Raw genomic sequence first — 15692 nt, 5'->3', positions numbered from 1 at the left:
ACACCGCGCTTTACGGCCGCGGCCGTCAAGGAAGCGTCTCCCTGGACAACCGCGGCGCGCAGAGACGGCGGGCCGGCTCGAGCTTGCCCCCCGATTGGCTGGAGGAATGTCTTCGGCTGAGGAATTTTGGCGCATGCGCCTTGCCGATTGGAACCGCTCGCGCCGGTTGAGGGGAGACAGTTTTGAGGGGGCGGGAGGATTAAACGGCGGTCCGGTCCGGTCCGGTCCGGTGGTTGAGGGGTGGGGCGGGAAAAGACGGGCCGGCTCCCCGCCTCCCTAAAGCAGAAAGCGTGGCAAGCGGCGGTGATTTTGGCGTCTCGGCGTCGAATTAACGAGGTCTCTTATTTCAGCGGGAGAGGACGGTGACGGTTGGTGACGTCACTGGGCACTGGTGACGTCATCGTGCCGGCTCTGGGGCTGCATACACGCGCACGGATACACTCGCACGTATACACTCACACCACTTTTATTAGCTTTACAAATAGCTCAAGGTGATGAACATACCCAATGCTTGCAATTTCTCCACAACAGCAACAACCCTGTGAGGTGGATTGTGCTGAGTGAGGGACTGGCCCAAAGTCAACCCAGCCGGCTTTCATGGCGGAGGCAGGACTTGAACTCGCCATCTCCCCCCACACCACCACCACCCCGCTTTCTAACCTGATGCCTTAATCCAAAACTGGCTCTACTCTGGGTGCCCTCAGCCTCGCTCTTCTTAAGACAGGCTCAAAAGTGTGATCAAATGGGGAGCAAGCTGGCCATAATGTTGATAATTTAATTTCCTGTTTAGGGTAACATTTTGAAAAGGGATGATGGAAATGAAAGTTGGAGCACCAGGTTGGCTTGCTTTCTGCTAGGTTTCATGGCATGTAAGCGATGCTCGAGCAGGGTACATCTGCAGGGTTGTCTGCGAGGGGGAGGGAGCTTCGTGGTACCCAAAGCAGAACATCCACGTTCAGTCATAAGTTGGTTCCACACAGCATCAACATTGTGAACTCTCAAGTTTCCTCTTTCCACCACGTATTCAAGGTGGACAGGGATATATATCTCATATATACAGCATATATATATGTATGTATGTATGTATGTGTGTATGTATGTATATGTTTTCTCAAGTTTACGCGGGTACTTACATGTATGGCATTCAGCTTTGTTCGGGTATAGTTGTGCTTTTAAAGTGGTAGCGACGTTTCGGCAGAATCTCATCTGCCATCATGGGAAAATGGGAAAATACCCAAACAAAGCTGAATACCATACATATAAATACCCACGAAAACTTAAGAAAACATTATATATATATGTATATGTATGTATGGGTGTACGTACGTATGCATGTATATAGCATGTGTACGTGTGTGTTATGTATGTGTATGCTTTTGAGAGCAGGCAGCAGTTTCATTTTTACATGCCAGTGTGGCCACAGTGAAAAATGACAACACTGTCTTGTCATGTCCTCTCCTCTCCACTCCTGTCCCTTGTCCTTCTCCTCCCCTCCCCTCCCCTCCTTTCCTTTCCCTTGTCCTCCTCTCCTCCCCTCCCCTCCTCTCCTTTCCTTTGTCCTTCTCCTCCCGTCTGCTGCCTTCCCCTCCTCTCCCTTCTCCTCTCTTCCCCATCTCATCTCATTTTATCTTTTGCAGGGAAGCACCCATGAAGTGGCAATCTTTTCTGCCCAACCTGCTTTGCCTCCTCCTCCAATTGAAGCTTTGCCTCTCAATTGGTGAATGCAAATGGTTAGCTGCACTCAGTGAAACTAAAAATATTGAAGGATTCATAGGCAGCTACATCTACCAGGAAGAACTTCGCAATGTTGCCGAGATCTTCAAGGATCTCAAAGATTCACCAATAGATCCCAATGATAAAGATGCAGTGAGTACTTCTTACCTCTGAGTAAGAAAGGAGAGCAGAAAGAGCTTTTGTTTCTAGACCCTGCAAGGATCCTGAGTAAAGCATGGAAGACTCAGGACACACCAATGGACTTGTTTTTACAAAACATATATCCGTTGCTAAGGAAGGCGTTTGGAAACTGACTTACGTCTGATTCTATCTATCTATCTATCTATCTATCTATCTATCTATCTATCTATCTATCTATCTACTACATCTATCTATATTATCCTTCCATCCATCCATCCATCTATTCATCTACCTACCTACCTACCTACCTACTTATCATCTATCCATCCACCCGTCTATCCATTATCTACCTACTCCATTATCTACCTACCTTTCCTGCTTTGAATTTAGCCAGTGCAATGGACCAAATCAAGGTCTGGTGAATTACTTCACTGGAGATGCAGAAGATAATAGCTCCCACTGGCCTTATGAGAAAAAAAAAAAAAGCATTGTGTGTGATGTATAAAGAGAAAAGACTTCTGAAAATAACTCTTTTTTTTTTCTTTTTAAAGAATTACTATGGATTTCCATACTTCCTGAAAATAGCTCTATCTTGCCTCTTTTGGGTAAGGATGAAATGTGTGCGTAATTGGTAACAGTTCCTTGATCGAAAGAAGGAGAGGAATTAGGTTTGGAAGGGTCCTGCTTTAGTCAATCAGGATAGAGCTGGAAGGGACCTTGGAGGTCTTCTAGACCAGTGGTTGCCAATCAGTGGGCTGAGGACCACTAGTGGTCCATGAGAAAATTTTGGTGGTCCGCAGATAAATGTCACCCTCAAAGCACCCCCCCAAAGCAATTAATCCAGGCTACACAGGAACACAAGGCTGCACCGCCCACATGGCCCATGGGAACACAAGCTTTGCGTCACTTGCATCGCGAACAACACGAGGTAGTGAGGGAAGGGGGGGAAAGGGCGGAGGAGGAGAACTTGCCCCATTCACCCCACGTGTCTGGCCTGGCCACCAGGTGCTTCTTTCTGCTTCTTTTGCTTTTAGCTGCACACAAGGAAAGCAGCAAAAGTCTTTCTCTTGCCCAAACTCTGCCAGAAATGAGTCTTTGGGACCCTGCAAGGCCTCCTTGCTCCAACAGGCTGCACCGGCGCCACAAGTCTTACAAAGACTCATTTCTGGCGGAGTTTGGGGGAGAGAAAGAAAGACTTCTGCTGCTTCTGGTGCTCTCCTTGCATGAAGTCAAAAGTCTCTCTCTCTTTCTCCCCCTGAGAATGGAGCTGGAAACGGTGTCCTGCGGGTGGGGAATTTTCCTTCAGACTTTTGGGGGGATTTTCCCAGGGTCTCTGGTCCGCGGGATTTGAAATTATGAGTTTGGTGGTCCCTGAGGTCCAAAAGGTGGCGACCCCTGCCCTGGTCCAACCCCCTGCTCAGGCAGGAGTCCTATACAATTTGAAATGAGGGATTGTGCAGTCTCTTCCTAAAAACCTCCAATGATGAAGCACCCACAACTTCTGAAGGCAAGCTATTCTACCAGTTAATTGTGATTTGCTTTCGTTATTTATTAAGGAAAGGGACACATTTTGGTGATGGGAGAAGGCTAGGTCACATCTGGAGTGGTTCTACTGGTGTGGTAGGGAGCCAGTACCACCCAATCCCTCAAGTTCATCGACTTAGAATTATTATTATTCGTTCAATGTGTTGGTTGCCCATCTCACTGCGAGGGCTACTTTTGGATGCTTACAAGAATAAAAAAACCTTAGAAATAACAACAACAACAATAATAATATAACAATAACAACAGTTCCTAGGTCCTTGGTTAGGACTTGAGCTGTTGAGCTATCAACCAGCCCCAAAGGCTGTGAATCTCACTAAAGATATAACAACAACAACAATATAACCACAAAGGATCGCTTGAGAAAGACTCTCCAACCTTCTTCTTGCAGACCCAAGAGATGACTATTCGGTTGGGCCACTACAGTGGACTGACACCAATCGTGAGGGTCTATTTTAGAGAACCCGTCAACCCCGTGCGCCAGAAACAAGAACTTTTACGGATTGAAATGAAGACTGCCCCATACCGGATGAATGGTGAGTTGGTGACCAGGAGCATTTTGGCACCATTGTAGAAGCGGTGAGGCTGGAGCAATGGGAAGGGTCTTCACTCCTGCCCACATAACCAGATGTTGCTCATGGCCTTTGAAAAATAGAGAGACTTGTTTGATCCAGTTTTGGCACCCTAAATCTTTCTTTCCAGATCCAGCCGCCTATGCACAAAGTGAATTAGCTGCTACTGTTTGGGATAGGTGGCAGGGCTCCCTTCTCCCAAAAGATGTTCGGTTTTGGATTGGCATGTTGCATAAACCCAGACTTTTGCCAATAAATTTTTGCTGGTTACACTATAGAATTAGATAAATGGCAGAAATTGTGGGATAGAAACTAAAAACTAACCATGTCAACTGCATACAAAGAAACTCTGTATAAGATGTTCTTTAGATGGCATTTTGCGCCAGCAAGACTGTCAAGGATGTTTAAAGATAAATCAGCTAAATGCTGGAAATGTCACCAGACACTAGGAACATATTATCATATGTGGTGGATATGAAGCTAGATGTTGGACAGAAATACATACATGGTTGGAAAAGATGATACAGCAACATATTGATTTAAAACCTGAAATATTTCTGTTGGGGATTATACCTGAAAGTTACAGTAAAGAGAATGTATATTTAATTATTCATGTATTAAATGCAGCTAGAATTGTATTTGCACAAAATTGGAAAAGTGAAGAGATTCCAACTGAAGAGAATGGGATTAGAAAAATACTAAGCTGTGCAGAAATGAATACATTAACATTAGCAATCCAAGAGAAGGAACACACTGAATATTATATAATATGGGGTTCATTTTATCAATGGTTGGAAAATAAAGATGGAAGTTAGAAACGAAAGAAGACTAGCATAAAAGAGTAAACACGTGGTAAGAATTAAAAATGGGGAATGTTAGAAGAATTAGATATATGATGTAGATTAGTATGATATAAGAATAGAGTATTAAAGTAAAAGCAATGAATATGTATAAACTATCATGGTTATTGCACAAGATATGAATACTCCAATGACACACTATTCAAATGAAAGATGGAATGTACAAATAAAATTAAAAATAAAATACAAACCCCAGTAAAGGAGAATACCTGTAGCGATGGTCGTAGAGACGGGCAGGTGGCCAAGGCTCTGAATTTTGATCACATGACCCTGGGGATGCTGCAAAGGCTGTAACTGTGAACTCATAAGTCACATTTTTCAGTGCTGTTGTAACTTCGAGTGGTCATTAAATGAACTGTTGTAAGTCAGGGATGGCCTGCATACATCCTTATGAACGTATTGTAAAAACCATGCCTCTGTTGGTAACCATGGGGTAGGTTTCTGCTCCTCATTCAGCAAGCCGCTCAGGCTGCGTGACATGCTATTCTCTGTCTCTCCAGATTCCGCAACTTGTGATAGCGAGGAAGTTTGCAGGATGTTTTGGTTTGTGCCGATGCCCTTCATGAACGGCAGCGTTATGCACCGAGTCCTGGTGAAGTCTAATGGCCTTGGGATCCCTGTATACAACAGGATGTAAGAAGAGGCTGGGTCTAGTGGTCTTTCTAGCCTTCCCTCTTGCTAAATGCTGCCAACAAGGGAATTAATACTAGATACCTTTCATTTATATTTTCCTGCATTTATTATTCTTTTACCTTCCTCTTCCTATTTTACCCACCACCACCACCAAGTTGGACGGCGAGAAAGGGCCTGGCCCAAGATCACCCAGCTGGCATTTAAAGCCAAAACAAGATTAGAACTCATGGTCTTCTGTTGATTGGCCCTAAATCACCTAGCTTTCATGCCTAAGGCCGGACTAGAACTCATGTCTCCTAGCGATTAGCCCAAAGTCACCAAGCCAACATTCATAGCTAAAGCGGGACTAGATAGAACTCATGGTATCCCTCTTTCCAGCCCACTACCCTGAACCACTAGACCAGACTGCCTCTCAAACCACTTTGTTGGAACCAAACCTTTCGATTCCTCCCTTTCGAGAAGGTTTCCTGCTGTGGCCGTCAGATAATTTTATTCTAAATTGCTCTCCTCCTATTTCTTTCACTTTCCCCCCTTTGTTGTGGTTCTCTTGGACCCAAGTATCATATCACAGTATAATTTGCTTTGGCAGACAGTTATTCAGAAACGTAGTAAATGAAATATTCATATGCCTGCGCTTCCTCTTTCCCTTTCTTCCTAGGTTCGACATGAACATACATGGATTTATGGAACCATCCGACGTATCAGATATATTCAGGATTGGGAAAAAGGTAATTTGCTGTGGGCTGGGGTTTGCAAATGTAGACCTACGATGCTTGGGTTAGAGTTAGGGTTAGGGCATCCGCATGTCAGGCACTGGACCCGGCTGTTCCTCCTCTTCCTCCTCAGCCACCTCCAGACCTGGGGGCTGTTGGCTCTCCGTCTGAGGTCTGACGGACAGCCCAGGCTCTGCCTCTGCCTCCCTCTCTGCCAACTCTACTCCCTCTTCCCCCTCAGAGCTGTCAGGTGGCCTTGCTGCTGAGCCTGACTCCCACGCTGCCTCCTCCTCCTCTGATTTGGCTGCTGTGGAGGGCCCGGTGGCCGACAGCCCATAACAAAGCCTGCTTGCATTCAGTAAGGCAAATGCCTCTTTTGGTTCCCCTGGACAGAGGACACTCCAGCAATCCCTTTCCACTGTGAATCCAGCCACCCCTTTGAGAACATTCAGTTGGCCGGAGGACTCGAACTCACAGTCTCCTGTTTTCTAGTCCAGCTCCTAAACCACTACCCAACCAAACTGACCCAGATCTTCCTGTCTCCTCACACATACAGAACTAACCTCACTGGAAAATAGGGGCAGCTAAGCTTCACCTACAGCGAAGAGTGCTGTGGCCCAACTAAAATCTGTGGCTTAACAGAGTGGGAAGGGACCTTTAAAAGTCTTCCAACCACCTACTCAGGCAGGAAGCCCAATACCATTCCAAACAAAGTGATTGTCCAGTCTCCTTAAAAAAACCTCCAGTTTTTTTTTTTTTTTAGTTTCCATCCGTTGTTTCTTGTCCTGCCTTCATGTGCTTTGGAGAAGAGATTGACCCCCCCCCCGCCCCTTCTGTCAGCATTCCAGAAAATCTCCACTCCAACCAATAACTCCCGAGACAGGCATCTTCTCAAAAGTTCTGTTTTAATTGGATAGTAAGCTGGCACTTCTGGGAAGTCCCGAATCTGAAAGTTCTGGGTTTCCTTGCAATAAGTAAAAACTACAAATCCACCCCCTGCACCCATCATGGCATCACACGCCCTAATCACCATCTGTCCCAACTTGAGACGTCCTCTCACCCAGGTGCAGAAATAACATGACCTTGACTTAGAAGAAGAATGCTATTATGTCTAACCACATACACTCCAAGATATTCCCCCCTCCCATTTTCCCAGGCTCAAGAATGTGGCAGTGTGGAAGCGTCTGGTATCAATATGGCTTCCAAAGCTGACATCTTCTTTGTGGCAGCCCCTGAGATATTGGAACACTGCTATCAGGTCACCCCTAGTCCTTCTTTTCATTAAACTAGACGTACCCAATTCCAGCGACCGTTTTCTTTATATGTCTTAGGCACCCAGCCCTAAACATCTTGGGCTTCACATTGCGGCGGAATCAAACATTTTGGATTGATGGGCACGTGCTGAACATTTCTTTTATCTCCCCGTCTGGTTGGGTACAGTTGTACAGGTGGAGGGATGTCTTTAGCCTGAATGATCCATCACGGCCCTTGTGGGCCACCTACCGACAAGCACCTGTGCTTATCCTGGGAGGGATCCCCGAGAAGAAGATCGTCGTCATCTCTGATACAAACTTCGATACGTATGACCTAATAGAGGTAAACAGAGAGAGAGAGAAAATGACAACAATAAAAAATTGCAACACCACTAAGAGCCATGGTGGCACAGTGGTTAGAGTGCAGTATTGCAGGCTATTACTGCTGACTGCCAGCTGACAGCAGTTTGGCAATTCAAGTCTCACCAGGCTCAAGGTTGACTCAGCCTTCTGTCCTTCCATGGTTGGTCAAATAAGGACCCAGATTGCTGGAGAAAAGAGGCTAACTCTTTAAACCGCTTAGAGGGGCCTGTAAAAGCCCTGTGAAGCAGTATATAAGTCTACGCACTCTTGCTATCACTGAAAAAGAGAGAGAGAGACAATCTCCTTTTGTAACCTTCTGACCAGCAAAATCCATGGGCAAGCCAGATTCACTTAACAACCGTGTGACTAACTTAACAACTGCAGTGATCCGCTTCACCCCTGTGGCAAGAAAGATCGTAAAACTCATTTCACAAATGTCTTGCTTAACCGCAGAAATGTTGGCCTCCTTTGTGGTCATTAGTCAAGGACTATCCTGTGTTTTTCTGCACCTCTGGAGGGTTAGGCTTCCTCCCTTGGGGAGGGCCGTAGAGAGAGATTCTTCCTCTCCCCTCAGCTCACACAGCTTTGCCCTTTTTTTCTTTTTAGTATATATTATTTATTTCATAAACATTTTGAATACGGTGTATTGTCAGGGCAACTCATTTACAGAAAAACAGAAAGAACAAACAGGGATATGAACACATATACTACTAATAATAGCATAATGGAATAAGAGATTTCTCTTTGTATTAGCTTATTTGTAATTCTGTTGATTATATTGGCATATTTATAATTATATATCTTTATATTTAATTCATACATAGCAATAATATTTCTTCATGTAATTTCTACCTCTTATCTCTTAGCCACTCGTAAAATCTATTCCATGTTAAGTAATACTCTGTGTCTTCTTTATCCTTTATTTTCAATACCAATCTCTCCATCTCTGCAGCATCTAATGTTTTCCGAATTACATCCTCATCTAATGGAGTGTTCTCATTTTCCCAATATTGTTCAAATACAGCTTTGCCTTTTTGTCTCTGGCTCTGCTGCAGGTGGCCATCGACAGCTGCTGGATCGGCTCCCTTTCCTGCCCGCAACGAAATTTCTCCTCCTCCATTGTAGACACCATCGCTACCGAAAGTACTCTCTTCATCCGGCAAAACCAACTGGTCTATTATTTTACGGGGCATTATTCAATTTTACACCAGGAAACCAAAGGATCTGGTATGTGAGCCTAAAAAAATAAAGCCCTAAACTGCTCCTGTGGCCGCCTGCCCCTTCCCCCTCCTGCCCCGATGCTTCCATGGCCTTGCCAGGAAGATCCATAATCGGTAAAAATCAAAGCTTCCTGCCAGAGAGTCAAATCAACCCACTGGATTCCTTGCGTTCCTGCTTTACTCCATGCGTTATTAAGATCCCAGGGACTGAATGATCTATACATTTACATGTGGAAGTGTGACTTACCATAATTTGAGCAAGTCCTCTGGATACTCAGGGGGGGTTCAAGAGCTGTGATGGTACTTTTCACAGTGCTTTTACAGCCCTCTTTAAACGGTTTACAGAATCCTCCTCTTGCCCCCAACAATCTGGGTCCTTATTTGACAAGATCTCAGAAGGGATGGAAGGCTGACTTGAGATGGTCAGGATCGAACTCCTGGCAGTGGGCAAAGATAGCCTGCAATACTGCATTCTAACCACTGTGCACCACAGAAGGGAGGGAGGGAGAGAGAATGGAAGGAAGGACAGAAAAAAAGGAAGAGCAATAGCGTAGATTTATATACCGCTTCACAGTCCATTTACTGCCCTCTCCAAGTGGTTTACAGAATTGGCCTCTTGCCCCCGACAATCTGGGTCCTCATTTGACCGATCTCAGAAGGATGGAAGGCTGAGTCCAACCCTGAGCCGGTGAGTGAGTCTCGAACTGCTGGCAGTCTGCAGAGCCTGCTACTACCACGTTCTAACCCCTGCGCCACCACAGCTGTTTGGCATCTTTGGGACACCTCTTTCAATGGGCACTCACTCATTGGCCACTGCCCTTGAGCCCATCCCGCTGACTGCTGATCCTCCTCTCCTTCCCTTTTAGAAGGTAGCAGGAAGGTGCCAGAGGTTTATGGGCAGAATGGCAGAAGTTCTGATAACCCTGGGGATCTACTCTTTCTCCCTCTGCTGCCCCTTTAGATCTGTGGACACGGATCTTGAACAACGTCTGCGTGAGGAGGCTGCTTCCCGTCTTTTTCCCTCACAATAACACCGAATACGTGATCGCCCTCAGCGGCGGTTTTCAGCAAGGGGAATTCTTCCTTATATCCTGCAAAGGTGGGTGTATCAGAAGTCTGTAGAGATGTTCAGTCATCCAGGTCATAGTTGTCCCAAAGGTGCTTTTTTCAGGAGGCAACCTGGACTTCCTTGTTTTTTGTTTTCTTCTGAAGACGTTTCGCTTCTCATCCAAGAAGCTTCTTCAGCTATGACTGGATGGTGGGAAACGGAAGGATTTACATTCATCCTTTTAGAGAGTTCATGAGGCCACTTGGAGGTTTATCTGTGCCCTCAGCATCACCTGAGTAGTGCTCCTGGTTCCTGTAGTCTGCCATTTTTTTCCTCTGGAAATCCATTCCACACCATCTGAAGGGTATTTGTCCCAAATTGTACAGCTAAAAGTCCATCGAGATTCTCAGTCATCCAGGTCAGGGGTGTCCCAAAGGTGCTTTTTTCACAAGGCAACTGGATTTCCTTTGTTCTCCTGAAGGCATTTCGCTTCTCATCCAAGAAGCTTCTTCAGCTCTGGCTGGATGGTGGGGAATGGAAGGATTTACGCTCCTTGCAGCGTGCAAGGAGGCAACTGTCTGCAAGGAATATCAGTCCTTCCATTCCCCATTGTCCTTCAGAGCTGAAGAAGCTTCTTGGATGAAAAGCGAAATGTCTTCAAACAAAAAAACCAAGAAAGTCCAGTTGCCACCTGAAAAGCACCTTTGGGACAACCATCACCTGGATGACACAGCAACCCTCCTAAGTACGAACCATCTAAATTTTGAGTGTGGGAGCTCTGCGGGGGTTGTCAAGGGTGGAAAAAGGTCAGAAGTCACATTTTTTCAGAGCCATGGCAACATTGAGCGGTCACTAAGCAAAACAGTTGTAAGTTGAGGACTGTAAAATAACATTGCAGCATTTTGACAGGTGTGAGGCCATGCCAGGAAAGGAATAATTTTTTTTCTGTTGCTGTTTTTTTTAGATGGGGTTGTGAAGGCGAGTGGCAGCATAAAAGAAAAGGGAAGGTCCGTGTGCTATAATATGTTCCGTGAGTCCTTTTCTATGTTGAAAAGTTGCCTTTTTTCGCTCTGTGTCAGCGTCCCCAAAAATGCACCCATTGGAAGCAGAACTCCAAGGCAAGTAGATTCTTCCAAGAGCATGTTTGGAGACATCTTACTCAACTCTCAAGGTTCCCGCAGTTTTCACCTCATAGCGATAGCCTTAGACTTATATACCCCTTCACAGGGCTTTTACAGCCCTCTCTAAGCGCTTTACAGAGTCAGCCTCTTGTCCCTAACAATTTGGGTCTTCATTTTACCCACCTTGGGAGGACGGAAAGTTGAGTCAACGTTGAGCTGGTCAGGATCGAACTGCCGGCAATGAGCAGAGTGAGCCTGCAAAACTGCATTCTAACCACAATGAAGGGATGGAGGGAGGGTTGGTTTACAGAGTTGGCCTCGTTCCCACAGCAATCTGGGTCCTCATTTTACCCATCTTGGAAGGACGGAAGGCTCTGTCAACCTTGAGCCTGGGGAGATTCGAACTGCAGGCAGCCGGCAGTCAACTGAAGTAGCTTGCAGTACTGCGCTCTAACCACTGCGCCACTGTGTCTCATCATTAAAAGAGTCCAACTCCCCCCTCCCAGGCGTCACCAGTCACATTGTCCGATGAATACAGCTGGCGGGCTCCACTCCTCCTTCACCAGCCACCTGTTTTACGATGACCTTGGTTCCCAGAGGAAAACTTTTTGTTTTGACTGTTAGCTGGGCTATCTCCTTCCCCTCTCAGGCTTCGTGGCAATTACGAGCACACGGTGGCTTCAGCCAATTTGCTTCAGAGCTGGCCCTCTGGGTAGTTTCTGTAGGCTTCAGCTGCTGTGGAGACTTTGGGAAAAGGTGGCTGCACTTTGGGATGGGTGCATCTAACACACTTCCATGCGTCTCTCCAGATTTGGACCTCTCTTCTCCTTTTCTCCAGGTGCTCCCTGTTTAATTACATGGGTCTCGCTGACAGAGGAAAACAAATTCTATTTGCTGGTCATGCACAGGTTCAGCAAGAAGTCTTACATTGTTTCATATGACAGAGGTAAATAATGCACGAGTCCTTTTATGTGGGACTTCTTGACTGCAGCGGAGGCCAAAATTGCTGCCATGGAGCGAGACCTTTGTGAAATTGAGTTTTTGGGCCCCCCCATTTGACCACCCCCACTTGGCCACGCTCATTAAGGGAGTCTGTTGAATTAATGACACGGTTGTTAAGTGAATCTGGCTTTCCCCGTTCGTTTTGCTCATCAGAAAGTCCCCAAAGGGGATCCCATGAACCCCTGGACGCTGCAACCATCATAAATACGAACCATCTGACTCTTGATCACATGACCACGGGGATACTGTAACAGTCCTAAGTGTGGGAAAATGGTCATAGACCACTTCCTTCAGTGCCGTGATAACTTCGGATGGGCACTAAAGGAACCGTTGTAAGTTGGGGACCACCTGTACAATGCAGGATTAGTTGGAACCAGTGGTGGGATTCAAATTGTTTTACTACCAGTTCTGTGGACCTGGTTTGGTGAGTGTGGCAGGGGAAGGATATACTGAAAAATCCCCATTCCCTCCCCACCCCACTAACCTGCTTTCCAGCTCCGTTCTCCTGTGCAGGGCAACCAAAGGAGACCCAGCCAATCAGCTGTGGGCATGGCTTGATGGGCGTGGTGCTCTGTGGGTGTGGCTTGGTGGGCGTTGCAAGGGAAGGTTACTGCAAAATCCCCCTTCCCTCCCCACCCCACTAACCTGCTTTCCAGCTCCGTTCTCCTGTGCAGGGCAACCAAAGGAGACCCAGCCGATCAGCTGGGACTTGATGGGAGGCAGAGAAGAGATGGGGTGCAGGGCCAGTCAGAGGTGGCATTTTCCGGTTCTCCGAACTACTCAAAATGTCCTCTACTGGTTCTCCAGAACTGGTCCAAACTGGCTGAAGACCACCTCTGGTTGGAACCATGTTATTGTTTTTTTTTAATAGTTTCAATTCCAGGTTACCTTATTTGTTGCTTTTGCTGTTTGACCCGGTCAACCAAAACATTCTCTTCTTATCTTCCTCCTGCACATTCTTTTCCGGTCGAGTTCTTCTTTGTGGTGGCCATTTCTGACCACCGCTACAACCGCCTTCCGGAAAGGGAGTAATGGCCAGCTGGGGAGGAGAGATGCGGCTCTCCTCAACCCTGCAGGCAGTCTCCCCCTTCTTCACCACCTCTATGGGGTGGCTTAGCCCCGAAACCAGCTGGCTCGGGGCGCTCCAGCGGCGAGCACGGATCTAAGCCTCGCAGAGATGAGGTTTCGGTCTGTCGCTGAAGAGGCTCACCTTTTCCTCTACCAGATTTTGTTCAATTTTGAGCAAACACAAGTCTAGCTATAGTTAACACCTGTATAATTAAACATAGTTTTTCTTTGCTGAAGCATTCAGGTACCATCCCTAACGGAAATATTTCAGGTTTCAAATCTGTGTGTTGCTTTATCATTTTTTTCCAACCACGTGTGTATTTTTGTCCAATATCTTTTAGCTTCTATGCATGTCCACCACATATGGTAATATGATCCAGAACTAAGCACCCCGCCAACCAGATCCGGTTCTGGGCCTTGAGTTTGACACCCCTGCTCTAAGGTCTTCGTTTGTGTTCACACGCTAACCTTGGTTCTATTTTCTCTTCCGTTTCCAGAGCAGAAACATTTTGAAAAAGTGTATGCGATCCCTACCCGTGTACCTGAGGGTAAGAACCCTACCGTTCATGGTTTACGAAACTCACCTGGTCCTTGGGAGGAGGAGAGGAATGCCCCACCCAGTCTAAACAGCCGGCTGACTCTGCCACAAAACAGCATAATGCTCATTTATCAAACCATTCGTGCCGCCCAACTCTCAATAACTCTGGGCAGCTCACCACAGTGAAATGACAACCCAAGCAATAGGAAGATGAGGGGGAAAAAAACCCACCTTTCACGAGAAAGAAAGAAAAAGAAAAGAATAGAGGGGTGAAAAAGAAGTGGGGGTGTCTCCCTCCCTCTGGCAATGACCCGGGAGAAGAGCCAAGTCTTCCCTGCTTTTCGAAACGATAACAGAACGGAGGCCGTCCAGATCTTGGGGGCAGCTTTGTTCCAGGGGGAAGGTGTTGCAGCGGCAAAGGTGTGTTTTTGGCTTCTGGGAGATGGCCTTGCTTAGTGCAGGGTTTCCCAACCTTGGCAACTTGAGGACACATGGATTCAGTTCCCAGAATTCCTCAGCCAGCTGTGCTGTTTGTCTGAGTCTTGTAACAACACACAGCAGCCTAATCAAGGGACCATCAAGACTGCCACCATCAACACTGACAGGGCAAGCCGTTAGCATGTAAAAAAGAGAGCAAACCACACTCCCTTCTAGCACTGATGTTGTTGCCTAGTTGGGTGATGAAATGTCTGCAAGAAAACAACCAAGCTCAGAGAGCACCAAGGACCCCACAGTACCTCCTCCTCCTCCCTCCTCCTCCTCTTCTTCCTCCTCCTCCTCCTCCTCCTCCTCCTCCTCTTCTTCCTCCTCCTCCTCCTCCTCCTCCTCCTCCCATTCCCTTCTAGCACTGACGTTGTTGCCTAGTTGGGTGATGAAATGTCTGCAAGAAAACAACCAAGCTCAGAGAGCACCAAGGACACCCACCACCCCCAATTTCAACCCCGAGCTACAGATATTCTCTACGATCGGTAATTTATCCTTGTTCCTTTCTGCCTTGAGATTCTGCTCATTCTGCTGCGCTGTCCCTGACTTTCAGGCAGATTTGAGGTTCAGAACAGCAGCCTTCAAAGAAAGGCTGGTCCTCAGATAAATGGAGGTGGGGAGTGTTGGGGGACCCAAAACACAGAGAGGAAGAAGAGATGGTTCAATTCTGCTGTTTTTCCTTTTGTAGTCTTCCCTCAACGCTGCTGAAAACCTTTCGTTTGATAGTCCTCTCTTCTTCTCCACAGCCTCTGATAAAGGGTTTGTGATGCTCCTGGGCACCGAGGCATACTCAAGGACAGCCCTGATCGCTCGGGGCCTGGCTTACAATCCCTTCAGCCGGTCTTTTTATATTTGGGGGAACGTGATCTTGCTAAGGTAAGCTTGTCCTTCCTAGGCTGAACTGTCATAGTGTCCAAAGCAGAGGTGGGATTTAGCCGGTTCGGATGAGTTCTGGAGAACGGGTAGCGGGAATTTTGAGTCGTTCAGAGAACCGGCAAATCCCACCTCTGACTGGAGATTTTACAGTATCCTTCCCCTGCCAGGCCCACCAAGCCAGGCCCACAGAACTGGTAGTTTAAAAAAATTGAATCCCACCGCTGGTCCAAAGGAGTAATTTAGCTGGTAGAAACGAGCAGGAATATAATGAGAAATACAAGACAGCTTGGTCTTTTCAGCATGGTCCTTTTAGCAGTTCCCAGAAGGTTCTACAGCCATTTGCACTATTCAGGCATAGAGAAACCTCCAAGTGGCCTCACCGACTCTCCGAGAGAGCACTAAGGACCAGAGGACTGCAAGGAATATAAATAGCAGTAGCCCTTAGACTTGTATACCGCTTCACAGGGCTTTTACAGCCCTCTCTAAGAGGTATACAGAGTCAGCCTTTTGCCCCCAACAGTCTGGGCCTTCATTTTACTGACCTCA

The 15692-nt window shown here is 46.7% G+C and overlaps 1 protein-coding gene across 1 annotated transcript in view; it reads left to right on the top strand.

Moving 5' to 3' along the window:
• The first annotated feature begins 44 nt into the window (after positions 1-44).
• Positions 45-15692, top strand: part of CATSPERG (catsper channel auxiliary subunit gamma) — a 37322-nt gene continuing 21674 nt past the window's right edge. Inside the window, exons 1-13 of the mRNA XM_026715467.2 lie at positions 45-303; positions 1638-1866; positions 2406-2459; positions 3788-3932; positions 5329-5461; positions 6120-6189; positions 7615-7770; positions 8846-9017; positions 9972-10109; positions 11023-11088; positions 12018-12125; positions 13747-13797; positions 15017-15146. Coding sequence (XP_026571252.2) covers positions 1648-1866; positions 2406-2459; positions 3788-3932; positions 5329-5461; positions 6120-6189; positions 7615-7770; positions 8846-9017; positions 9972-10109; positions 11023-11088; positions 12018-12125; positions 13747-13797; positions 15017-15146 — 1442 coding nt within the window. The 5' untranslated portion in view covers positions 45-303; positions 1638-1647. The remainder of the gene's footprint in view (positions 304-1637; positions 1867-2405; positions 2460-3787; positions 3933-5328; positions 5462-6119; positions 6190-7614; positions 7771-8845; positions 9018-9971; positions 10110-11022; positions 11089-12017; positions 12126-13746; positions 13798-15016; positions 15147-15692) is intronic.

The sequence above is a fragment of the Pseudonaja textilis genome, chromosome 10 (genome assembly GCF_049901715.1).
Source record: "Pseudonaja textilis isolate UNSWEBS1 chromosome 10, rPseTex1.2, whole genome shotgun sequence".
NCBI classification, from domain to species: Eukaryota; Metazoa; Chordata; class Lepidosauria; order Squamata; family Elapidae; genus Pseudonaja; species Pseudonaja textilis.
This window is presented reverse-complemented; position numbering and strand designations above follow the sequence as displayed.